The sequence below is a fragment of the Camelus bactrianus genome, chromosome 9 (assembly GCF_048773025.1).
Source record: "Camelus bactrianus isolate YW-2024 breed Bactrian camel chromosome 9, ASM4877302v1, whole genome shotgun sequence".
In the NCBI taxonomy this organism is placed as follows: Eukaryota; Metazoa; Chordata; class Mammalia; order Artiodactyla; family Camelidae; genus Camelus; species Camelus bactrianus.
In genome coordinates this window covers 48,908,857-48,935,790 of record NC_133547.1, presented here as the reverse complement: position 1 = coordinate 48,935,790, position 26,934 = coordinate 48,908,857, and the positions used below count along the sequence as shown (strand labels likewise).

Genomic DNA, 26,934 nt, shown 5'->3' with positions numbered 1-26,934 from the left:
TTTAAAGGTTGTCCCATCTCCCCACGCAGGAGGGCCACCAAGTCTGCGCTTACCTGTCCACTGCCCTCGGACACAGGAGATGAACTGGAGTCCGCAGAGGGCGAGAGCGTGCACCGAGCACAGCGCGACGTACATCTGAAGGGGAGACACCCATCAGCAACCGCCAGGCACAGACGTCTTTCTGGGAGCAAAGGCCGCTTAACTGTACGCTTACTCCTCGATTTTGTTTGTCAGTGAAAATGAGTAGGGGGAGGAAGCAGCAGCAGCGGTCTACACCTGCCACCTGCCTCTCTGGGGTCATACCGGACCAAGTAAAATAATCTCGAAGGAAAATATGCAGTAGGGAAATTGTTCTAACACTTGGGCAAGATCCTGTTAACAACTGGGATTCAAGGATTCTGAGAGAATTAAACCACTGTAAAGCACCTAAAATAACACAGGCAACATAAACTTATCTGTTGGATGACTTCCTACCAAGGGCAGAATTTGAATCTCAGAGAAGCAGCTGGAGAGAGACTGGTCTGATGTTAGAATAAACTGACCTGCTCCAGGCAAGATTCTAGTTAAAGAACTGAAACTCAGTGTAAGCCACTACACAAATATTTCTACTCACGGTAAAGAGCACAAAAAATCTCTGATTCTTCTCTCCTACACAATTGTTCACCCATGGGCAGTGATGATCCATTTTCCGAATACATCTTTTGCAGATACTGGAAAGGAGGAGTCAGATTTTCAGTATCCCTCATTCTGAGGAAACACTACCCAATGAACACAGCACTGGTGAGAAGCCACCCATAGGGCCTCCTGCCCTGGGGAATGGGCCCCTGCAGTGATGGGCACTCGGGCTGCCCTGGGGAAGGGATCCCTGGGGAAGGGGTCCTTGGGGAAAGGGTCCCTGGGGGAAGAGGTCCTTGGGAAGGGGTCCCTGGGGGGAGGGGCTGAGGTGGGAACCCCCCTAAAGAAGACCAGCAGGACCCCCCAGGCAGGGCCACTACTCTCCTGCCAGCACCATCCGGTTCCCTGGCCCAGCAGCTTTATCTCACTCTTTGCCTCTGAAACGGCTTACGTCTAGGAAAATGGAACCTACCCCTAAAATTCTATTGGTTCCCTGAGCTAACTTCTGATTGGCCCATTTGTAGTACTTTATTTGCATGGAGCTCACTCCTGATTGGTCCATTTCCCTCACTCCTGATTGATTATTTCTCTCCTTCCTGATTTGTCCATTTCTACAAAGCTTGTTCCTAATTAGTCAACTTTTGTTATATCCTATTTGCATATGATGTTGCAAAGTGTAAACTGGCAGCCTATAAAAACCTGTGTAAACCTACAGACAAGGTCCAGAGCTTGGAGTGTTAACTCCTCTGGGCCCGCTGGCATAATAAACGTGAGTTCTCCAACTCTGAGTGCTGTTTGTTCTCTTGCCTGGATCCGGGTTGCTGTCACAACTGAGCTGTAACATTTTTCTGCAACAGGGCCACAGTACCTGCAGTGGTGGGCGCGCTCGGGCTTGATGCAGCAGCACTTTGGACACTTGTAGATCACCTCTCCAGGCTTCAGCTGCAAACTCTCCATGTATTCTTTAGTAGCATTTCCTTTGGGTACTGCCCCCTACGGTTTAATAAGAACGTACTTTAGCTGGGACGAAAGGTAAAAAAAAAAAATCAATAACTGTAGGAATTAAGTCTTAGGTTTTATATATGATAACATAATTTATAATGCTGTAGTTGCCACGTGAAGTATATTAATATGAAAACTAACCGTGTCACTCAGCCAGGACCAGAAGTTTTATTTTCCATGAAAAATAACATTTGCATTAAAATGCAGTCAAAATAAATAGTGTGGTATCCTTCACAAACTGGCAAGTCACCAGGATTTCTCTAACTCTTTGCAGGACACAGCAGAGGCGAGGTGTTTGCTGAGCCCTCCAACCCAAGGGTGCGGTCTGTCCTGTTGACACCAGTTTCCCTGATAAGCACTCCCAGTTCCCCTGTCAGTTGTGGCAGGGAACACTGAACAAAGCAATCTCAAAAAGGACTTTATCTTTTATGATTTTAAAGTTATGCAATGCATCAGCCATTTCTGCCAAGCTAATCTGGAGTGGTCACACACAAGCCTGGAGAGCAAGGCCCTGAGCCCCTGACTGGACCGGGGAAGGGAGGAGCAGCAGTGGGGCCATGTGCACGAGCCCCAAGCACGAGGGAAGCTGGAGACGGGGGGTGAGGGAAACGGGATCCGTGTGCCTCAGATGGGCAGGCAGCCCGAGCCGGCTATGATGGGGCCAGGACTTTTCTTTGGGCAGTGGGGACAGTTTGGAAGACCATTCTGGGTGGACTGACAGACCAGGGCGGATGTGGTAGGTAGGGAACAAGGTCTGAACCCTGTTTCTCAGCCCCCTGGGGACAGCACTGCAGTGCTGCAGTGACAATGAAGGCAGGAAGAGATGGAAGGGTGAGAGGTGGCAGACGGGAGGAAGGTGGGGACAGAAAAGGACTCAGCACTGGAGCTCCTTAGAGCCTGATGGACCAAGGACCCCTGGCTCCAAGGCCCCCAGGGAGCCAGACATGCAGCCCTCCCACCAGCAGGAAGTGAGACCCTGTGAGGTGCCCTGGGGAGAGGCCATCCACTGCCCAGCCCTCCAGCGCAGCTGGTCTCCCTCTACACAGCACAGTCATCCATCGTCCTAACACCAGGAAGCTGTTCTGGTCAAGATACTAGTGTTTCCTAACACTCCAACTGTCTCCTTAAAGAAGGTAAAAATAGTGAAGGGTTTATACGCTTATTTTTGAAAATTTACATCAGAATGTCAGGTACAACATCTGACTCATTTATGCGACACCCTCTGGGCTCTTTCCTGTTTCCTCCACAAGCCAGGAGCCCCAGCCCTGTGATGCATTACAATTCTATAAAACCCCACAAGCTGTACATCCACGCCTGCTGACAGTTCAGCGTTACACGGTCCATGACAGGAGAAATGGACCAGGTTTAAAAACTACACACACCTTCGTTCTTCTAGGCCCGCACATGCTTTTCCACAGTAAAACACGTGTATGACATGTTTGTGGGGGGCACGCCCTCCACACCCCCCTTGTTACTGAGCTCTCCAACGACTGCTGCCAGAGGACAGGTTTGCATATCAAAGGGGAGACACATCAGGTGACAAGAGGAGTCTGTGTGAAGGGGAAGGTGTTTTCTGGTATTTTCCGTGGCTCAGACCCCTGGGCAGGCAGCCCAGGGGCTGCCTACCCCAGAACAGTCTGACCGTTCCCCCTGTGCACACAGTCCTGACGGCTCCCTGACTCCTTGCGGCTCTCCTTGTGCCAACCTCTTACACCCCCACTCTGACCCAGCACGGAGGAAGAAATAATGCCATGCTCAGGAAAAGTGCTCCCCACCATGTCATACGTTCCGGGAAGTTCTGCTCTGCAAAGCATACTTTCTTTTCCTGTTTTACTTCCATGTCTTCCCATCTGGACCCCTGGTTCCCCATCACGCACGCTGGACCCCCAGGGTCTAAGGGCCATGGAGCCCGCAGCCTTCCCTAGGTCCACCTACCAGTTTACGGACAATGTGGGACCAGGAGCACGTAAAAACCCAGAGATGTAAGCTGAAAACCCCAGAGTGGGAGGAAGCTACAAGACAAAAGGCCGTGTTTCTTCAACTTAAAAAATCCCAAGAAAAGGGGGATGGGGGCACAAAGAAGAGTGAGATGAGACACAAGCAGTCACAAAGTACAGGTCTTACTTGGATCCTGATTCAAACAAGAAAGAATATAAAAGGACTGTGACAGCTGCCCACGTGGCTGGGCCCGACACTGGCCCAGGCCCAGGCTGTCTACGAGGCAAACAAGGTGACAAGGGCAGTGCCCTGAGAGAGGAGCTCGGATGCAGCACAAGTCAGATAAGTGCATCCACCACGGTCCGCGGACCGATCACCATCAGCGTGCTTTCAGAGCCCTAATCCTTATAACCTCTTGGTACCTATTTAGAGAAAGCTACCAATAGACATGAACCTAGCAGACTTTAATTTACGAATCAGGAGCCTCTGCAGCAGCAGTTTAAAACCACTCAACTCTGTGGGAAGAATCTTTTCAAATGAAACCCCACATGGACTGCTGAGACCTGACCACGCTCAGCTCCACTGATAGTGGGACCCCTGTCACTGTGCCTGAGGGCAGCCCTCCACATGAGGCAACACCTCTCAACCCTGGCATCTCCTCCAGGCCCTGGGGCGAGCCTGGAATCCACTATCTGCACCTGCCCTACCCAGAGGATGTCTCAAAACCTCGGAGCAGTGGTCTTAAACCTCATGTGATGGGTCTGAACCCAGTGGCCTTCAGGACACCAGGAACTCAGGTAGCTCATGGCTAAACCTGGCCCTTCTTTATCTCAGGGGTGCTGCTCTCTTTTCACACACCTGTGTCAGTCCCCACACCACCCCCGCACTTGACCTCTCTGAAGCAATCGCTTCTTCCAAAGTCACACCCACCCTGATGGCACCAGTGATTAGTGGGTTGTTCCTCCCTGCCAAGTGTGAACCTTGGCCTTTTACCAGCGAGAATGAGGTGTTTGCTTCAGATTTTGGCTGAGACATGAAAATAAGAGGATTGCAAAGCTGGAAGGAACTTAGAGATAACAGCTAACCTTTAGCCTCAAGAAGTCAGTTGCTTGTAGTCCAAAGACAACTGGAAAAGGGAGTAAAGCAGTGAAATCTACAGGCCAGATAGCTCAGCTTCCAGGCCATTCTTTAGAGAAACAAAATACTTAAACTAGAAGGGATTTTAGAAATTACTGAGTACAATTTCTTCATCTGAATAAACAGCCCAGTGGGAATGTTTTCCATGAACAGACTGTGCTATCACTTCTACACGGGCGATGTTTGCTCTCCAGTTAAGCCATGAAAAATGCTACCAGCCTGTACCCAGGAACTCGTAACAACCCAAGGCCCCACGTGCAGGGGGCCCTCCAGCTTGCGGGCGGTACGGGCAGTACTCACAGGGTCGGTGAGCATGGTCCTCAGGTGAGATGACAGGGCGAGCACAGCCAGGCAGTTGAAGATAACCCCATTGACCACCGAGTACCAGAAGTCTTTGGACGGCAGCAGCATAACGAAGGTCACCACGAAATCCGCATACACAACCAGAAGCCACGTCAGGACAGCGCAGATCATACCGCAGCCATCGCGGATGAACCACACCCGGTCTGCCGAGTCGGCCTCGGAGGATGATGAGGAGGAGGAGTCGTAATTGTCATTTTCAGCCAGGAGAGGATGATGCTCAACATCCCGGAGCCGGTGTCCTGATGATGGCATGGTTTCCTGACGTGCCCTAGAGGGGGTGGGACACTGAACTGAAGAGGCTCACATGGCAGGGGACATGGTCACCTATGGCCAGCACAGCCACCCTGCACTAAGACAAAGCAGGGAATGAGCAAGGCGCACACCACGGCACCCAGACTCCCTGCCTGGTGATGAGCCCAGGGACCATGGCTGCCCATGCCAGCCTGTGGCCCGCTCTGTCCAGCCGAGGTTCACTAGCTCACATGTGTGACCAGCAGATGAAGGCTGATGGACAAGCGACTATTTCGTTGCTTGTTTCCAGGCTGGCCCACGAGTGCGGCAGTGACAGTTCTCACCTGACTTTTCTCAAGTTCATTCATTTCTCCCTCATTTTAACTATGATACCGTGCGAGCATGTTTTTGAGGGAGACTCCTTAAACTCCATCTTCTTTAACTCTTTAAGTTTCTAGAATGCCCTTCCTCTCTTAATCTTTCAAAAGCTTCTTTCACTCATTAATGCATTCTTTTGACAACTTTCGCATATTTCCTAAAGTACTTGATACCTGAGAACGTACAGGGTCCAAAGAAACTAAAGAAAAACTAGCACTTTTCCGAGTAAATGTTTTGCTGCTTCTTTAAACCTATAACCTCCTCTCATCAGCGTCTGCTATAAGGGTAGTAATACTCATTCATGCTAAACAGAGACAAGGAAACAGAGTCAGTTCACTTGGCCTCAGCAGCGGATGGAAACACTGACAGTGCTTATCAAATGACCCAAGCGCGTCCTCTACTCTGGCTCTGTTCCTTTCAAACAGGCACAGAGCGAGAGACTGGTCTCAACGTGGAGGAGTGGAAAGCATGCTTCTGGGGTCAGGGCTGCTACAACTCGTTAATAGCACAGACTTTGGAATCTGGGCATTACTTTTTTTTTTTTTTTTGACAGCAACTGGAGCATAATAATTATGAAAACACTGACTGAAAGGATGAATTTGCTGATGAGAGTTCCTTCTGCAAATTCTTTGCAGAATTCCCTCTTGATATAGAGATACTGACTGGTACCAGAGAGAAATGAAATAGTTCCCCACGGTCTGCTCTTGGATCAGACAAAAATAGCTTTAAAATGATTTAAATGAAAAAGAAACTAAAGAGAAGAATGCGGGCAGACCCGAACCATTCTTCTGGAACCCTCCTGCAGCCAGATGCGTCTGCTGCCTTCCTGTAAATAGCTGTGCCGAGCCCACTCCCTCTGCAGAATCCCACCCACCCTGTAGGACCTGATGTTTCTCTCTCCTGAGCTAGTGATCCTGGAGAGATACTCCTCCTTCAGCTGAAGAGCACTTTGAACAGGGTCTCTGAACATCGGCCACAACTCTCTGGAGAGGACAGTGGACACTGGTTCTGCCTACACCACTGCAAAGCCCGATTCCGTTGGGGCCAAGACAGCATCTGGAAGTCCGACCAGGGCCTGCTCACCAGCCCCACGTGCAGTGGACTCACCACTTTCTGCCTTAAGAGAAAGTTCATGTCTCAGTCCCTGGCTGACCGCTAGCCCCTCGTGGGAAGGTCTGGGTCTTTTCTCCAGGCTTCCTGTGAGTGCCTGCAGGCCCCCGGGCCCACAGCAAGGGCATGTTTGTTTTCAGGCAGAAGCAACAACATGAAATTGGTTCCTGCCAGATGCAAACAATGTCCTAGTGATTTCCATAGATTTCTTAGTGGATCATAAATGTATATCAAGGAAGAACTCCTCTGACCAGAGTCCCTCTGCTTTACACTACATTCAGATAGGACACTCTCTATGAGAAATGGGTGCCTGCCTGCTGGGCAGTGAGCAGTCAGCTGCAGAATCGCATGTCCAGAGACAGCCTAGCCTTTTGTCAGGGCCCATGTGTGCAGCCTGAGTTCTACCTAGAAAACAGGACCCTGCAAGCCTCTGGGATGCCTGCACCCATCCCAGGTTACTTCTCAGGGGATGCAGAGTAGGATGCAGCCCGTGGCCACAGGCCTTCCCCCAGGTACAGATGGCAGCTTATCTGTGAGGACACGCGACCACACAGACACCCACACTGGTGGGTGTGGTGGGACAGTGAGGACACTGATGCACAATGCCCGTGTGCATCAGAGCCAAACCTGTAAAATCTACTGGGCAAAAGGAAAACAATCTGATATCCAAAGTCACGTCATTTTCACGAAAGCAATCAATGAACACAGCGAGGCCGGCTGGACAAAGCAGTGACCTGGGGGACTGCGCAGAGTCTGCTGAGTCACTGCTTCTCACTTTGTCATCGCAGGGGAAGGGAGGGGCGGAAATGAAGAAACAACGCCTTCCCCCGGAACCAACCCCAAAACACCGGGACCGCGAAAGCAGACACCTGGCAACCTCAACGCACCAGAAGGGCACGGGCTCAGCCTCAGTCTACACTGATGCCACCCGCCACTGACTGAGTGCCCTGAAGAGCACGTCTAAGAGAAGCCTGAAAGTATGGTGCATTGAGAGACTTGGGCAGACGTCACATTGTTTTTCTACTTTAATGGCCAATTTAATGGGATTTGGTCTACTGAGCTGTTTGTCTTCAAGTTAAATAAAGTCAGTTCCCCAGAACACTAAACACAACACTGCAGAGCTCCATTATTTAAGGGGACGACCACTCAAGCAAAAACTTTCCAGGGGTGTTTTCTCTTCAGCATCCCCCTCGTCTTGAAGTACTTGCTCCAATTCACTCCGGGGACTCTTCCTCCAGAAGTACACTCTTCTTTTAGGACAGGTGGTCAGCAAAGCAAAGACAATACTTGTTAACCAGCCAAACTCCCTGTATCGCCTTTTCAGCAACGTACAAGCTGCTGTCAGCTGTTAGAGAAACAGTCATCATACACCTAAATAAGCAATCACTCTTACCTTAAAAGTTATTTCTAAACATTACTTGAACATTTTGTGCCTTTTCTTCAGGATCTTAAGGTGCATACTTTCCGGTATGATAGGATCTGAAAGATAATAAAATCTGATTAGAAAAGTTACTTGTTTTATGACAAGAGTGTATAATACTTCTTAGTGTACTATTTTTGGAGCAATATATACACACACATAAAACCAACTTCACACATAAAGTTCTGTTATTCAGAATTATCTTTAACTATGAAGTTATTACACCTCTAAGTTTTCATAACTAGTAAATTGATTGACAGTTCTGAAAATTAATTATTTTAAACCTGTCCATTTTCCCCTCCTGTTACTTCAGCCCTGGTTTTAAACAAATCTATAAGCCAAAATCCCTTGAGAATGATCTCCGGGGACAATCCAAACCCAGTGTGGCCGACCTGCATTTCACGTCAACAACCACTTACTATCCACAGCAGAGGAATTACAGAAAACACGGGACAGAGTGAGACCCAGAGCTGAGAGGTGCACTGGGCCCGCTGTGGGAGGGAATGAGGCAGGCAAGGACTAGGTAGAACTGAGTAGGGCCACCACTGAACGATGACATCCCTGCTGCATCTCCCACTGGGCTCACTAGCACATGAGCAAGGAGACGTAGCACCCCTAAAAGTACTCCTCTGGCCCAAGAGAAAAGGCCTAAAGACATCAAGATGCGGGGGCACCCACCAAAGAGATCAGGATTCCTTGCCAGGTCTCTCTAAGCTGAGGGCCCCCGGAGCACATCCCCCCGTAGGCATATCTCATTCTTAAATACAAATGGACAGCCAACAGTCAGGCTTGTGAAGAAGCCAGAGCCCCAGAAAGAAACAGGATGGAAGAGGAATCCAGAGCAGGCACGATGCACAGAGAAATTTAAGAAGCAAGAAGAGACTGCATCTGTGAAACAAAAAGAAGAACATTCTGGGAATGTTCTAGTTATTGAAAAATAAAAATAGAATGGTAGAATTTTTAAATCTTAAAAAGGACTGGACGACAGAGTGGGAAAATCTCCCAGAAGGGAGAACTAAATGACACAGAGGGAGACCTTTCTTAGGAGAGAATATAAAATAAAATGAAAGGACCCAGCCAGGAGCCCATCCTCCACACAGTAGGAAGTCTGGCAGAGGTGGCCAGGACCAACAAGACCGCCTTCCTCAGCACAGTTCTGCCCACCTCTGCCCCTCTCCCCACCCCGCTGCCTGGCCCCTTGTGCCTCACATCCTGTCCACCGCTTTCATCCCATATTCTTTAATGCATTATTTTTCTGCTCAGCAGACCCTGAGTTGGTGTCCGTTTTCTGAAACCAAGACCCCTAAGCAGGACACCCGGGACGGGGCAGGGGGGAGGGCTGGCAGGAAAGAAGGGATGGGGGAATCGAGGGGTGAGCAGGGTAAGTCTCCCTGGTCCCTGTCACCAAGCACAGTCTGGTGTTCCCACCAGTCACACCCTCCTCCTCTCGCTGCTTCCTGTTCAAGTGTGCGGCCCTCCACCAGGGCCAGCTCCACGGTCAGGCCCCCCTGCCAGCCTGTCTGCTCTGGTCTCCTCGAGACCCTGTCCTCCCTCCACATGTACCTGGACAACCTCCCACCCACTTGCCACTGCCACCTTGCACACCACCACCCGCCACTGCCACCTTGCACACCAAAGTTCCCATATCTGTGGCTCTGAGGCCCCTCTGAGCTTTTTAGTAACAAATGTAGCCATGAATCACAAGCTGCTTAAACAAAGGTGACTTAAAATATGTTATTTCTATAGAGTAACTTGATTCAAGTATCTATGCATCAGCCAACAACTTTAAATGCCAAATAACACTCTGAACTAGTAATGCCTAATTATGCTGAATGATATTTTCAACTTTTTATTCACATTCATCTCGAATATCTTCAAACGAGTTTGTTAGCACTGCTTTAAAAGAAAACCAGCTTTGCAAAACACAGGACTGTCAATCAAAGCCTCAGGTCTATAGCAGGATCTCTACAATGAGACCAAATCCCCAGTTGCTTTCATACATTTTATAAAGTAACCAATGTAGTAACCACTTCAGAAAGTGGTCTGGCACTTTCTCAAAGTTAAACCAACACCTACCCTGTGACTCAGCAATTCCATTTCTAAGTATTTACTTGGAGGTGAGTATGAACACAAAACATGTACAAAACTGTTCACAGCTGCTTTTATTCATAATACTCACCAAACCAGAAACAACCCGAGTATCTCTCACCAGGAGATGAACAAACCATGGTATATTCATACAATGGCATACTTCTCATCAAAGGGGTGGGGGGAGGATTATGGATACATGCAACCACATGGATAAATCTCAAAAATACTATGCTAAGTGAGAGAAACCAGACAGGAGTATGTACACTACAAGTCCATCTACACAGCACTCTAAACCAGGCAAAGCTAATTTATTTTGAAAGAAATGAGAATGGGGTTTGAGCACAAGGGGGAATGACAGAAAGCCCAAGGTGACTTTCTGAGCTGATGGAAAGCCCACCATCTGAAAAGGGCAGCAGGGTACTCGGGTACACGCACTGTGGAAACAAAATTCAACGAGCTGCTAAAAACACACATACACACAAAATGAACGATACACCTAAAACTGTGTGTCTCATTGTATGTTAATTATGCCCCAATATAAAAATGTACAGGAGAAAAAACAACCAGAACAGGTACACGTGCAGGTGAAAAGAGTGTAGGAACAGCCCAGTTCTAGCTGGTGCTGCTGACACCAGTCTCCCCCGCAGTCCCCGCCTTTGCGAGCCTGCAGACCCCATCTTAGGTTTACTTTTAACAGCATCTTCAGGCACGTGTCTCCATCTCTTCCCCTCACTGCTTTTCTGTGCCTACAAACAGGGATGCGTTCCTCATAAACCAACTGAAAACACGTAAACAAAAGACATCAGTATCCTTTGGTAATCAGTTACTACAAAAAAGAATCAAGATACAATTTATTTTCACTACTGCGATAAAAAGAAAGTCTACCCTGGAGTCTGGTGTTCACGTTTACAAAAAAACACTGTTTACACTCACTGTTTTACTCTTTATACACCCACTGATGACCTATAACAACCAGAAATACGCAAATCTCTGCTTCAGGCACAGAAACATATTAAGCCAACCAGCGCAGTTAGAGATTTATTTAATGCAAACGTCGGAGCGGGGCCCAGCCTCCACTCAAGGACCCAGGATAGAGGATGGAGGATCCACGATCAGACAAGAGAGGTGAGACTCTGCCTTGTAAATAATGCGCGAAGTGTGATGCCCGTATTAGAGGCAGAGGGTGACGAGGGAGAGAGGTGACAACAGCTTATTCCGTCCAGCGGAACTGGAGGAAGTGTCAATAAAGAAGATGGCATGAGCGGCCCTGCTGGACAAGCAAGAACTGCACAGGAGGAGAGAACAGGGCGAGTAGGCGCAGAGAGGGAAGGAGTCCAAGGGCTGCAGGGCTGCAGGCTCAGAGCCCAGGAGGCAGGAGACAGGGAAGGGAAACAGAGGGAAGGAGGGGGGTGGCCCCAGCAAAGTGCTGCAGGCCCAGCTGGGGAGTCTGGAATCCACCACTTCATTCTGCTGCAAAGGGAGACACAAGAACTTTGGTAAACAGACAGATGTTTTTAAAAAGATAACTGGCGATGAAGTAAGACTGGGATGGAAGGAGGAATCCAGGCAACCAGAAGGCTGTGGCCAGGACCCAGAGCAGAGATGGAGGAGCCTAGGCCAGTTGGGGAGCAGGGCCTGGGGGTTATGAGCAAGAAGGCAGGCTGGAGCGGCCAACACACCAAGGAGGCGCCAGGACCTTCCCCAGCAGTTTCACTAAAGTGTCCAGAGCCTGGAGACTGGCTGGTGAGAAAATTAAAGAAGAAAAAATTTTAAATGCAGTTAAGTGAAGGACTAATGTGGCTAGAAGGAAAAAAAGTTTTTTTTCCAATTTCCCTCTCACATATTATCTCATTTAAAGCTACGACGACCATAAAGAAGTGCTGTGTCCCCATGTGATAGATGAGCCCCCTTGGACCCGCCCAAAGTCATGGTTGTCCCCAGGGCTCCCTCAAGTCCGCGTGCTGCATCTGGGCTGACTGTGCCACACTTCTAAAAAGCCCAGGACGGCCCCAAAGTGGTGTAAGGATAAGGGAATGAAGACCATCTGCCTAACTAGCCAATTAGATGATCAGACTAAGAAAATATAAGCCGAGTGGCCCTGTCAAGCTAGCTCCCTTCTTTCTTCTGATTTTGTGCTTATTTGAGCTTTTCCTGCAACTACAAAAGCAACATAAGCTCACTTTTTTCTGGTTTTAAAGAATAAGAGTTCCAGTGTGCAGATGCCAGGGGCTGACGGCTGACAGAGCAGAGTGACCCTTCCTCCCCAGACCACAGAGAAGATGGATGAACCAGAGCTGAAGCGGTTCTGAGCACCAGCAAGAGGTGGGCTGTGGGTGCCCAACATGGAGGAAAGCGCAGGAAGAGCTACTGAGACTGGGAAAAGGGGGCAGGGAGTGGCAAGAAAGCACTAGAACACAGCACTGTGGGCCAGACAGTGTTGCAAACCCCTGGTTTCCAATAAAGCACTGGGAACGGCTAGCCTTTCATCCAGAAGTCCAGCCTGGCACCCCAAAGGCTCACATGGGGTTAGCAAAGATGATGACAGAAAACCAGGGTATCAGATGCAAGACTTGACCGATATGACATGCCACAGAGGCCTGGTGAAGGGCAGCAGCCTGAGAAGCTGGGTGGAAGAAAACTTCAGGAACTGGAGCCCTGGGGAGACTGAGAACCAGGCCTGGACGTGACCTGGCAGCCAGGGGTTACTGAGGCTGGGTGGGCATGGGAACCGTGTGTGTGTGATTTATTCTCTTCAGTGATTCTACCTTGTCCATTTTCCATCATTTAGTTGAGTGCATTTCCTCGATTTCTTGTTATTTTCTCAACTCACTATGATGTAAGATAAATAATTATGATCAAAAAAGAAGGCTGCAGAGAGAATTTTAAGAACTCAGAGGAGATGCCATTCAGGATAACAACAAGCTCTCGCATGTGGCCCCGCACACAGGCTGCTATGTAGATGGGGAGGCAAAGGGAGGACACGAACACATGTCCTGGGCATGTCACCATCTGAGATGGCAGGTGAGCCAGGCTGGGGCCGAGGCAGGTCGGGAGACTAAAGAAAGGACAGTCCTCACCGAACCTGGCGAAAGAATGGAGCATCCAGATAATCTCCCACAGTGCGTTTACTGAGACGGCAATCACGTTCTTAAATGTTTTCTCCATCACCCTGCAACTGGGAAAAATTCAGTCTGTGCTTTCAAACCAGACCAACAATGTACGCCATATGAACCACAATTTTCTTCTCAAATGACTGAATCTGAAGGACAGGATATTAACTTTAAAGGGAAAAAACAACAGAACATTAAGCTAACAAAAGCCAAGTCTCGATGGTATGTTGGCACATTGTCCATACTGTGAATAGTTAACTTATTTAACCTTTCCAGGAAGGTCTTTCATACTAAATAAAAGAGGGCAAACTGAGAAACACACAACAAGGAGCCAAGGCTCTAAGAGAGGAAGGTCAACCTGGAGAGAGGGCGGCGGGGGTGGGACCACACTGGGTTTTTCTCCTTCCCCACTGGCCACTCTTCGTTCTCTTACCAGGTCCTCCTCCTTTTCCTCCTCCTCCACAGGCACTGAAATGTCGGGTGTGCCAGGCTCAATCCTAGGTTTTCTTTCTTAGCTGTGTGCTCTCCAAATGATCTCACAGGATCTCTGTTCCATGGAGTTACATATACATGCGAAACTCCCAGATGATTAATACACTATTGGGGATCTCTGACCCCCAATCCTTGACAACTCCTCATTAGTGTCAAAGCAGAAACATCCCTCCACCCACCAATCTGCTCTGACTCCACTCTTCCCATCTCAATAAACAGCGCCACCATCTAGTTACCAAGATCAAAAAAACCTCAAAAAACCCAAAAAACAAAACAAAACAGGGCTCACGCTTCTTTTCACTCTTCTCCCCACCTCCCCGCATCTAACCCATCAGTAAGTCCTACAGGCTCGGCCTCCAACACCACCGGGGATCTGACCCCTCCGCCACCCCCAACCCTCCAGAACAAGGCCCGGGAGCCCCCACCAGAGCAGCGCTCTGTTTCCACACTCATGGCCTCTACTCACCCACAACCCACTCCCCGTTCAGCACCCAGATCCTGCTGCTCCTACTTAGTAAAACCATCCAAAGGCTGACTCTGCAGTTAAAATAAAACCCAAAGGCCTCCCTTTGGCTATAAAGCCCTGCCCGGACTGGGGCTGCAGACCTCACCTCTTACCCCTCTCCATCTTGGGCTGTCTTCTTCCTCTGTTGCCACCTCAACAGAGTGTTCCGCATGATACCCTCTGCCTGCCCTGAGCCCACTAGGAGCTCTGAGAATACTTGCTGAGTGAGAGAGGCAGGGGTGTGCTTGAGGGGGGAAAAGCCAAAATGAGCCCCACAGGAACACGAAAGGAATAAGAAAGAGGGTCAAAGTGGGAGACATGGCTGGGGTGAGGTCAGACGGTCCGGGAGATGTGGAAAGGCTGAGGGAAGGGGGGAAGAGGGGGAAAAGAGGGAAGCCCACACTGGCAGGGGTTTCTCTGGGGCAGTCTCAGTTGCAGTTGTGTCAACTGGTGTGCAGGCTGCATGAGGCATCTTGAAGGCATGGGGATGCACACAGCAAAGGCTGCAACACCCCCGCCCCCTCGCGGTACCAGCCACAGCCTGGCTCTGAAAGTCAAATGGAGCAGCTATTTCAGAAAATCCCCAGGTAGTAACTAAACTGTCAAGAATAACAAACCCAGAAACAAAAAGAATCCCAGAGTTCCAAGCCCTTTCAAGGGTCCTGTCCCAAGGAAGAGCTGAGCCTGAGCTGGGTTGGTGAATCCCAGCTTCTTTCGGTATCTCCCTACACTGGTCTCTTTATTTAATAGGAAATGAACTTTTCTAACATCGGACTGAACCAGACCTGCAACCACAGGCGCATCTGACAGGTTCACAGTGAACTCAGCTCTCATATGCAAGTTATAATGACAATGAAAGATACTGGAATGCGAAAGGAAGGCCAGTAATATGTGCTGTGCGGCAGTAACTTTATATACAACATCACGTCAAATCTCGCCACTATCCTAAAAACAAGGTGCTATTATTAGCTTCTTGGGGGATGAGGAAATTGGGCCTTAGAGCTGAATTAACTTGCTCAAGTTCACAGCCAGTAAAGGGTGGAGTCAGGACTGTTCTGATTCCAAAGCCCATGTTCTTCCATTAAAATACACTGCCTCCCAGAGTACTTGGTTTTAGAAAATGCATTCTGTAATGAATAAATTGAATTGGGGAAGTATGGAACGCTAAGAATTCAAAACATTTCAACAAATACTGTAAGAGCCAGCCTGTCTCAACAGAAACTGGAAGCTTCTCCATCATGACTGCCCTTGCTTATTACTGGGACTGCAAATGCACTGCACCCTTTCCCAGAATGAACCAAACCACTGGCTTGACACAGAGCTGGCCTCTCCTTCCATTTCCTGACAACACTCCTCCTGGAACCAGTGCTTAACCTCTAGACACACAACCCCTCTTCCCTCATTCCTCTGTGCTGCGGACACTCCCTACTGCAGCTCTGAGCCTTCCCTTCTCACCTCTCCCACAACCCAAGACGAGGTGCCCCCACCTTTGGCTAAACCTCTGCAGAATCCTACCCTCCCAGGGCCACACCTTGGGACCACCACGGTGTTCAAGGTGCCACTGAGCCTGGCTCCCTGCTTTTCCAGGTTCGTCTGCACTGCACAGCCTTCATTCCTACCTCCGTGCTCCTGCTCCTCCCAACTAGAAGACTCTCACTCTCCGCCTAGTGAAATTATTCATTAATCAAACATGAACCAAGAACCCACTACATACAAGGCACTTGTAAGATAACTTAAGTGTTTTCAAAACTAAGAGGTGCTGTAACAGTATAGGGCATTATCTTGGCCCCATAAGGAATGTGGATTCTACCCAAGGCTTTTCAGGAATGGAATGAAGTACCAGGACAAGAATATGTTTGTGGATACGGGCAAAGAAGTCACTGAAAGAAAAAAACAAATCAGAGGCAAGTGAGAGTAAATGACTAAATGCCTGTTCCATAACAGGCAGACCAAAGTACAGACACATGTTAACACTGGAAAGGAGGCATTCTCTTTCTCTGAGGCAAGGGGAAGACAAAGATTGTTGGACATTTGGAGATCTCTCAGCTAGAAAGGAATCAAAGTTGCGAGAATTCTCCCCCGGGGCCTTTGTCTCCTCCACGATCTAGAAGGAAGGATCATTCAACACTGGTAAAGCAAAAATATATATGTATATATTTAACTTGAAGTATAGTTAATGTACAATATTATATGTTTCAGGTGTACAACATTCACAATGTTTTAAGGCTATATTCCCTGTGTTTCATAATATATCCTTGTAGCTCATTTATTTTATACATAGTAGTTTATACCTTTTAGTCCCCTACCCCTATCATCTCCCGCCCCTCTTCCTGCTCCCCACTGGTAACCACTAGTTTGTTCTCTGTATCTGAGCCTGCTTCCTTTTAAAAAAGTGTGTGTGTGTGTGTGTGTATTTTTTTTTTAATGAAGTATAGTTGATTTACAATGTTGAGCTAGTTTCTGGCGTACAGTACAATGATTCAGTTCTATATATATATACACACACAAATATATATACACACACATACATACATATATATATACATAAACACACACACATATTCTTTAAAAAGCATATTTTTAAGGAAGGATGCTGTGTAATAAAGAATTTAACCTTGCTCAAAAGGGGATCTGGCCTTTGTCCTCGGCTGACAATGTGATTTAGGGTGGGGGCTGGTCACACCAGAAAGACCAACAAGGTGATTTAGGGTGGTGGGTCACACAGTATCTGCTGACCTGGAAACTGAGATCAATCATGTGGGCAGTCAGTCAATCAATCAACGGATCACACGTATGTAACAGAACCCGAACAAAGACTCTGAACACCAAGGTTCAGACGAGCCTCCCTGGTTGGCAATACCATGAGCACCGAGCCTCACATCAATGCCGGGAAAGTATCACATCCTGACTCCTTGGGGAGAGGACAACAGAAGCTCCACATCTGAAACTTCCCTGACTCTGTTCTATGAGCCGCTCTCTTGGCTGACTTTAACCTGTATCCTTCCCCTGTAATAAACCATAACTCTGAGCGTAACAGTTTCAGGTGGGTCCTGTGAGGCCTTCTAGCTAGTAACCGAACCTGAGGCTGGCTTGGGGAACCCCCAGACTTGGAGTGGTGTCAGAAGTGACGGTGGTCTTGAGTGGACTGTTCCCTCTGAACTGTGTAGCTGACCAACTCTGCAAGTGGCCTAAACTCTTCTCCTGTGTTGTAGCTGAAGGGTCACACCCAGGTTGTTAACACTGACCCTGGATGCTGGCTTTGGAGACAGCAAGGAGTGAGAGTGAGTGTTTAGACGCTATACTTACTGTTTTTTTTTTTTTTTAACAAAAGAAGCATATATTACTTTTATAATTAAAACATTAGTTTTAAGAAACTTATCTCCAAAAAGCAGCTTCCGGAAAATTACCTTGTAGAACTGCTCAGCATGGATTGGAACAGGGAAGTTCTGGAATCATCAAGAAAACTACTTCTCATTTCATCCCAAACATTAACTTGACATGTGAACTTCTAGTTACATTTCCTCAAATTAACAAAGATTATTTTATTTATGTCACTGAAGAGTCTAAGCCTGCAGGTAACAGTTTCAGTAAGAACATAAAAGCATGTCCAACCTTTTGACTGACTCAAGACTGTTCTTACATAAAGTTCCTTTTAGTACTTTCTCTCTCACTGAGGTCATTCTATTCATGCTAATACTTATCATTTCTAGAAGAGGATTTCTGCTTTTTTAGTGCATTGATTAACATGGCTGTGAAGTTTCAATTCACTCATTGTCATCGAGGCAGGAGCTGAGTTACTGGTTGAAAAAAATACTTCTGTATACATCTCTACTCACAATGCTTTGACAGCTGCTGTTTTATGAATTCTTTAGGAAATTACCTTCAAATAGTCCAGTTCTCCATCTCACAACTCAAAAGTCAACGTGAACCTACCAGCCTCACTCCCGAAAGTACACAATCCAAATAATTTTGGTAACCCCAACCCTTCTATTTTCCAGAATGTCCAAGAAATGCAATTTAGTACTTTTGTTCCATTCCATTTTTCAAATATCCTAAGAGCCTTTCATGTTGATAATCAAGTTCTGACTTCCTAACAAGCAAACTTAACAAGGTGACTTTTTTAAAGGTAACTTTTTAAAAGATGACTTTTAGATAAGTGAAAGTTATAAGACGATATCAAAAAGATTTAGTTTGACTTTTTGAAAGGTGACTTTAGGTAAGTAAAAGTAGTAAAAGTATCAAAAGAATAAATTCATCATCTCTGAGGTGCAGAGTCTAAGAAGAAATATATACTGGCCTAGATTTCTAGACCATCTGAGCGAGTAGTAGTAATACAGATAAATCTATGAGCATTAAGTACAAATACTAAGCACACTGCAAATGTTTACACTGCGGCATTGACTGGGCAGCACTGTACACAATCTGGTCACTAAAAAAGGTTTTAAGGCAGTTACATCAACAGTTCTTCTGACACCTCCAAAAAACTGGTTACTCATAAGCTAATAAAGTCTGTCCATCCAACAGCGGAAAGAGACAGTTCCAGCAGCAATGACTCCTCAGTAGACATGAGCCTTGGCTGCAGCAAGAAAAGATGCAAACATTGCCCTAAAGGCTGATCTGATTGTCCCAGGTGCGCTGGCGGGCAACCCCCAAAGATCACCGGAAGAAGGGAACATAACCGGGAAGGTGGGCAAAGAATAAAAGAGGAAAGGTAAAACTTAAAAGGGAGGGAAGAACAGGAGCGTTCGAACAGCCATGGGCAACGTTCAAGAAAGCCCATTGTAATACATGCCTATAAACTACTCTTTACAGCTTACAGAGGGTTTATAGCCACTCTTTCTTCTGGTCCTAACAATAACACCGTTATTAGTTATTAAAGGAGTAAACCATGGCTCAGAGAGCTGACTGTCATGCCCAAGGTCAGGCGAAAAGCTGGGGCTGCACTTCGGGCCCTATCTCGAGATATTCACTAAGGAGTGACAAGGAGACACCTGGAAGGGAAGTCAAGCGCAAGCACAGAGGTGTTCCCGAAGAACTCGGGAAGGTCGCAGGTGCGCGGCGGGGGTGGAGAAGAGGAAGTAAGGGATCCGGGGACAGGTGGACGGGTGCCGGGAGTGGCAGGGAGACCCGGGTGCGAGCAGCCGGCCCAGCCCCGCCCGGCCCAACCTGCCGCTCTCACCCGAAGCCCGGGCTGGGTGGCCTGGCGCTGCGGCTCCTCCCGGCCTGCGGCGGCGGCGGCGGCGACTGCAGCGGCCGAGGCAGGGACGCATCATGCGGCCGCGCTCATGGCCGGGCCGGAGGGGGCTCCACGGCTCGGCTCGGCTCTGTAACGCCGGGCGGGTCGGAGGGAGGCGGCAGTCGAGCAGACACGAGAGCCAGAGCCCAGCCTGGAGAACAGGGCGGCACGACCCCCGGAAGTGAACCCCACGAGGTCAGCGGCGCCGCGCTTGCGCACTTCCGGCCCGGCTGCTCCTGGGCGCGGAGTGGGGCGGCTGAGACATTTTGTGGCGGTTCGGCGGTCAAGATCCCTCGGAGTTAGAGGGACTTAAAGACGGACAGTTCCTAGAGAAAGGTGGTTCTTAGTCGCAAGATCCCTTTGCTAAAATAAAGAGATTCATCCAAGCTGAGGTCTGAAAGAGGAAGCATGAGGGCTACGGGCTGCCTCAAGGTCCAAGGTGCGCGGTTGGGCTTTAAAACTCGGCGAGGCTTTCTTGTCGGCGTGTCCCGAGCCCACGGCATCGTCTCTGCGACGGCTTTAGGTGCGGCCTGTCCGGGATGCGGGAATGAGAACTCGGGACATGGGGAAGCGGAGGAGCGGGAGTGGAAACGTCTGAGCCAGAAAGCACGTGGGGGACAGAGGAGGCGCCTGGACTGGGGAGTGGAGGCCTGATTCCTGATTCGCCAAGCTACTGGTTCCCCTCTGAGGAACCTGGACACTGGAGCATCTCAGCGATTCCTTCTAGATGCCGAGGCCTGGGGTTTTTTTTGTTTTTGTTTTTGTTTTTTTTTGAAGGTAGACACGTGGTGTTTTGTTTTGTTTTGTTTTGGCGGTGGGGAGGGAGTAGTATTTCCTGTGATATTTGAGACAGTTTTTGCAGGGCTAGGAAGTAGGCGCTCAGTTGGTGTTACTCACTAAATTGTAAGGTTGATGAAAGCAAAAATTAGAGCTACAGGGTCTATCAGAATCTCACTGTCTGCAAGCACCTCACTATTTACCCTTCTTGCTTCCAGAAACGCTTTTCCAACTAAACGTTATCTTGTGCTTCTGCATTTACTCAACCCTCATTAAGACTCCTAACACTCGGTGTATTTTGTTTCCACAAAGTGAAGTAGGCCTCCAATCAGTGGTAGGTTCTTTTTGCATGGGCCGAAATAATAGATGGTTGTCTCTGGATGACACCAAAACTGTAAGTGGTGGCTATGCTTAAAAACTTGCTATGAGCAATGTTAAAAGAATACCTTGTTAAAAAAAAAGAGAGAGAGAGAGAGAAAAGGTTAAATCATGACTCTCCTACAAACATAAACACATACCGAAGATTTAAGTTAACTCACTAATTCCTGAGGAGGTGTGTAAGATGATGCTGGTGGTTCAAAGATGATCCAAAAGGCAGGCACATGTGTAGGCGATCAGGAATGCTGGAATGAATTTGCTTAGTGGAGGCAAAACTGGCTTCTTCCACAGTGGGGAAGTCAGTTAAACTCTGATACAGGAAAAAGAGTGGTGCATGAAAGGATGGCTGTGTTTCAGGTGTTGGTTGAGTCCCTGGGACGTGCCCCACTAAGTGAGAGTCCCTGGCTTTGCGCAGGAAAGAATTCAAGAGCAAGCCATAGTTGAGTAAAAGTAGATATATTTAGCAGGGTGGGGGAGAGGTTAAAGAATGGGTAGATACACACTTCATAAACGGAGTGCGGGCTGTCAGAAGGCAAGAGAGGAGGAGTGACTGTGAGGTGTGGTGTTGCTAGTATTGTTTTGTTTTTGCAGAGGGACAGAGGGAAAACTGCTGTATTTCTTAAAAGAGGAAAAGGAAAAAAAGTGCTCCAGCGAGGAAAAGGTGCAGGAGTGGGAAGCTGTCAGCCAGGATAGCCAGTAGAGACAGCTCCTGGTGTTGCTATTTTTTATATGCTACTAAGTGAGAGAATTACTCCAACTACTTTGGGGAAGGTGCCGGGATTCCCAGGAATTGAGCCACCACCCTCTCTTTGACCTTTCACCCTTAGCTTCAGAACTGCCATGGCTCTTGTGGGTGTGTCATTCACCATGCTAGTACATTACAAAGTGTGTAATGTAGCTCAAGGTCCACTGGAGGTCGAATCTCCCTCCATCTTGGGCCTCAGGGTACATTGGGAATTGACTTTCCTGCCATTTTGGTGCTAACTGCTTTGTCATTCCTTTAGTGGCTATGCCCTGCCCCCTTCCCTCCTGTCTCACTTCCACCAGACAAGATTCATTTGTATGTCTGATGGGTCAATATCACTTACGAATATAGATGCAAAATCCTCAACAAAATACTAGCCAGTCGACTCCAACAATGCATTAGAAGGATCATACACCATGGTCAAGTGGGATTTATCCCAGGGATGCAAGGATTTTTCAATATCTGTAAATCAATCTGTGTGATACACCACATTAACAAACTGAGGAATAAAAACCATATGATCATCTCAATAGATGCAGAAAAAGCCTTTGATAAAATTCAACATCCATTTATGACAAAAACTCCCCAGAAAGTGGGCATAGAGGGAACATCTTGACACAAGAAAGGCCATATATGACAAACCCACAGAGGGCATGGAAACTTTGCACACTTTCCCCATACTTTGCCTTATGGTGTCTTCCATTTGGCTGTTCCTGTGCCATATCCTTTCATAATAAACCAGTAATCTAGTGAGTAAACTGGCTTCCAGAGTTCTGTAATTTGCTCTAGGAAATTAACGGAACCTGAGGAAGCAGTCTGGTAAACTCCAAACTATTGCCTGTGTGTCAGAAGCTCAGGTGACAGCCTGGACTTGTGATTGGTATCTAAAGTATGTGTTTGTTTGGTGGGAGTGGAAAGTCTTGTAGGGCTGAACCCTTAAACTATGGAATCAGATACCATCTTCAGGTAGAGAAGATTGGATTCTAGTTTCATTCTTTTTCATGTGGATATACAGTTCCTTGCCCTCTCCTAGCAAGTCACTCTCTGTGAATCTCATGTTCACCAACTTGGAAACTCTCCAAATCCCTGTGCTCTTAGGGTTTTTATGGATGCTTCAGTACAAAGGCATCGCTGATTCAATAACTGGCCATTGGAGATTGTTTCAACCTCCAGCCACTCTCCTCCCCTGAGGTCAGGGGTATGGGACTGAAAGTTTCAACCCTCTAATCACATGTTTTCCTGGCAACCAGCCCCTATCCTTAGGCTCAGTCCAAAAAGTCAATTAACCTAACAAGAGATACCTTTAACACTCTTACCACTTAGGAAATGCCAAGGGCTTTGGGAGCTCTGTGCCAGAAACAGGGTCAAACCCAAATATGTGTTTTTTTAATTATAAATCATGATATCACAGACCTGAATAGGCATTTCTCCAAAGAAGATATACAAATGGCCAACAGGTACATGAGAAAGTGCTCTATATTGCTAATCATCAGGGAAATGCAAATCAAAACTACAATGAGATATCATCACCTCACATCTGTTAGAATGGCTATTATGAAAAAGACGAGATGAGCACTGATAAGGACAAGGGAAAAAGGGAACTTCTGCACGCTGTGGATGGGAATGTAATTGGTACAGCCACTATGGAAAACAGTATGGAGGTTCCACAAAAATTTAAAAATAGAACTACCATATGATCTAGTAATCCCACTTATATGTATACATAAAAGGAAATGAAATCAGGATCTTGAAGATGTATCTGCACTGACATGTTCACTGCAGCATTATTCACAATAGCCAAGATATGGAAGCAACCTGAGTGAGTAAGATGAATGGATAAAAATGTGGCATATATATACACAATGGATTATTCAGCCATGAGAAAGAAGAAAATCCTGCTGTGTGCAACATCATGGATGGGACTTGAGGGCATTATGCGAAGTGAAATAAGTCAGAGAAAGATAAATACTGTATAGTATCACTTATATGTGGACTCTAAAAAAAAGTCAAACTCAGAGAATTATGGTTGCCAAGGGTTGGGGTGGTAGGGGAAATGGGGAGATATTGGTATATATCAAAGGATATAAACTCTCAGTTATAAGATGATTAAGTTCTGAGGATCTAATGTACAGCATGGTGACTATAGTTAGCAGTACTGTGCTGTAGACGTGAAATTTGCTAAAAGAGAATCTTTAGCATTATCAACACACACACAAAGGTGTGAAGTGATAGGTGTATTAAATTGTGAGAATCATTTCACAATGTTTACATATATCAAATCATCATTTTGTACACTTTAAATATATATAATTTTGTCAATTACACCACAATAAAGCTGAGAAAAATTAGTATCAGTGATGTGTGTTTTTAAAAATTAGTTTCCACAATGATTGAGCAGTCTCTTTTGTGTATAAACTTGTACCTCCTCTTCCTAGAGCTGATTTTTAAAATATTACTACATTTTAATTTTTTTGAGGTATAATTTTCATACAGTACAATCACCCTTTTAAGTGTATAGTTCTATAAATTTTGACAGATGCATAACGCCATTATAATTGAGATACAGAAGTATTCTGTAACTCTCCCAAATTTCCTCATGCCCCTTTGTAGTCAACCCTTCTTCCCACATTCAACTCCTGGAAAACACTGATCTATTTTCTGACCCTAAGTCTTGCTTTTTCCAGAATGTCATGTAAATAGAGTCTGGCTTGTTTCACTTCCCATAATGCATTTGAGATTCATTTATGTTCTATATATCAAGAGTTTAATTCTTTTCATTGTTGAGTACTGTTTCATTTATGGGTATGCCACATTTTGTTTATGGACTAACCAGGTGAAAGATACTTGTGTCCATTTTGGGGTGAATATGAATAAAGCCACGTATGTTTTGTGCAAACAAACATTTATGTACAGGTTTTTGTGTGAACCTGTCTTTATTTCACTTGAATAAATACCTAGAAGTTGGATTACTAAACTGAATATTAAGTGTATGTTTAACTTTATGAAAAGAATCAGACTTTTTGAAATGGAAATTAAGATGAGATGTCATACTCATTGATCACAAATGGGGTTGGAACCTGGGGAGTGGAGATGGAAAGGTAAACCTCCAGATGCTCAATCTAACCTGTCATACCGTTCTGCGAAATCAGTACATTATTCCTGCATTCCTCCATCCTCACCTCTCAGAGGAAGTAGGACAACTTAAACAGCATGCGTAAGAGCATATTGTGTTGTGAGGCTTCCCATTGTCCTCTGTTTATCAGGCAGAATAGCTGATCTGAGGAGACCAGTAGCAATGACATCTGAGATACAGTAACATCAGGAGAACCCCCACCAACTGTTGTGCCTATTACCTCCTTCTTTTCCTTCCCTCTGGAAGATAGGACATTGGGCAACAGCATTGAGCTTAAAGGGAGAAATTATACTGCTGTTGGTTAAGAGATCTTGTTTCTTTACCTAGCCATTCCTGAGTATAAGGAAAAAAAAAAAAAAACAAAACTCAGACTAGGGAGAAGCAATTAATCCTTCCTACAGTGTCAAATTACTTTCTTCCTATATCTAAAATATGCAATATGCAGAGTTGACTTTTATTATTAACTCTTCACAGATTATAAATGCTATTAGGGCAGAACAGTGTCAAGGATAATCCCCCAAAGCAGATAATCCAAAAACTAATTTCTATTTAGCTTTACAAAAAGTTTCTCTTCTTAACAAATTTTCCATTGCCTAATATATTACTTGGTTTGCTTCTCCTATGCTGCTTTGACTCTTGTAAGGAAATACATATCAGGAACATATTTGGCATGGGCAAACCACCTTGGGGTTAGAAAGCTGAACAGTACACAAGTTAAGATTTAATGTATTAGTCCTTCAAGGGCCTTCCTTCAGATTCCTGTGGAAAGGATGAAAGGAACTAGAGGAAGAAGAGGGGTAAGGTTATCCAAATAGGAGGCAACCAGATAGTAAAGATTTTGGAGGGGTGAGCAAAAGGTTGCAGTGAAAATGTGCCGCCTCTTCTACAAACTGTCTTTGGTTAAGAGTTAGAAAATAACTGAGTTTATTAGGGGCAGAGCAAAAACAAAAGGGGGAGCAGTGGATTTGCTGGACATAAGTGGATATGAAAGGTAGCAGGAAAGACACTCCCCCCCCCAACCCCTGTCTCTTGTTTCTAGAAAAGCTGGTCTCCCAGGCCTCTGAGTCATGGAAGAGCAGGCTCAAGCAGTTGATTTAAGACAAGCCTGCAGGCATTGGGGGATGGCAACAACTCTGACCACCTATCTCAGTGATTAAGATCACTCCCCCATTTCCCTTTAACACCTTCATGGCTGAACAGAATCTCAGGAGATGTTTGTTTTTGTTTGTTTGTTTTTGTTTGTTTGGGTCCACCAGATTGCAGGCATTTGATTAAGAGCAACTTTCTTTTTTTGTTACTAAGGCTATTGCTCCCCAGGATCATACCCCTGCCCCTCCCCCAAATAGAAATCAGTTACTCATATCTAAATCTCAGGAGGCAGCTGCGGAGAAAAAACAAGAACTTGTTAGAATTGATGGAGTCCAAGATGGTGAAGGATTTGATTTCCAGTGGACCCTGAGCCTCATTATATGGTTACTGTAATGTATCAGCATAATAATGACACACCCACCAGCACCGAGACACTTGACTACTGCCATGACAACCTGAAAAGCTCATACAAGGACTGAAGAGCCCCTACAAGGACTGACTGGCTCCATCACACCTGTAAGGAGGACATGATGGCAGAATCCTCCCATAAAAGTCCACGTGGCCTGACCTGGGCTAGAGCTGTCTCTACCAGCCATTTTGGTTGACAACTCCCCACTCAAGCACCGTTTCTTCACTCAAGAGCTTTTTCTTTCCTTCTCCCTGCTCGAGCACTTTCCTTCCATTTCCCCTTCTGAGCAATAAAGTGGCTGTTCACTTTGTCCCTCTGCCTCTGCTGTGAGAGTTCTTTTACAGCCTGCGGCAAGGACCCACACTTTGGTGGGCTTCCTAACTTAAGGGTCCCTTCATCCGCTAATAAATGGGTTTTCAACTGAATATAAAATAGACCTGCTCATTCAAAAAGAGTGGCCTTGTGTGACTTGGGGTTCCCCATCACTGGTTGTGTTTAAGTGTAAATGGTATTATCCTGTTAGAAATGTAGTGAACAGTATTCATATGTCCCTCATTCTGCAAATGTTTATTAAAAGTTTACCCTGTACAGGTGCATGCAAGAATATGAAGAAGAATACAATCTACATTTGCTTTCTGCCAGTTGTCAAAACAGTGCTTCTTATACTTCAGTGTGCATACACATTCACCCTGGGGATCCTGTTAAAATGCAGGTTCTAATTTTGTAAGATGGGGCCTCAGATTCAGCATTTCTAACAAGCTCCCAGGTGATGCCA

The 26,934-nt window shown here is 46.6% G+C and overlaps 2 protein-coding genes across 11 annotated transcripts in view; one reads left to right on the top strand and one right to left on the bottom strand.

Annotated features, from left to right (window-relative positions):
* The window catches only part of CRISPLD2 (cysteine rich secretory protein LCCL domain containing 2), a 120,508-nt gene extending 119,111 nt beyond the window's left edge, over positions 1–1,397 (top strand). For 7 of the 9 annotated variants that reach the window (XM_074370319.1, XM_074370320.1, XM_045505697.2 and 4 more), the window contains one exon: positions 30–1,397. The gene's annotated coding sequence lies outside the window, so the exon portion shown is untranslated. The remainder of the gene's footprint in view (positions 1–29) is intronic. The other 2 variants (XM_074370318.1, XM_074370321.1) reach the window with 2 other exon arrangements.
* The window catches only part of ZDHHC7 (zDHHC palmitoyltransferase 7), a 65,521-nt gene that overhangs the window by 3,435 nt on the left and 35,152 nt on the right, over positions 1–26,934 (bottom strand). Inside the window, exons 1-6 of one of the 2 annotated variants that reach the window (XM_074370324.1) lie at positions 19,572–19,826; positions 8,168–8,253; positions 4,993–5,323; positions 1,484–1,608; positions 614–710; positions 54–135 (exon numbers count right to left, since the gene is read on the bottom strand). In XM_074370324.1, coding sequence (XP_074226425.1) covers positions 54–135; positions 614–710; positions 1,484–1,608; positions 4,993–5,307 — 619 coding nt within the window. In that variant the 5' untranslated portion in view covers positions 5,308–5,323; positions 8,168–8,253; positions 19,572–19,826. Of the gene's footprint in view, positions 1–53; positions 136–613; positions 711–1,483; positions 1,609–4,992; positions 5,324–8,167; positions 8,254–19,571; positions 19,827–26,934 lie in introns of those variants that run through there. The other variant, XM_010967848.3, reaches the window with a different exon arrangement.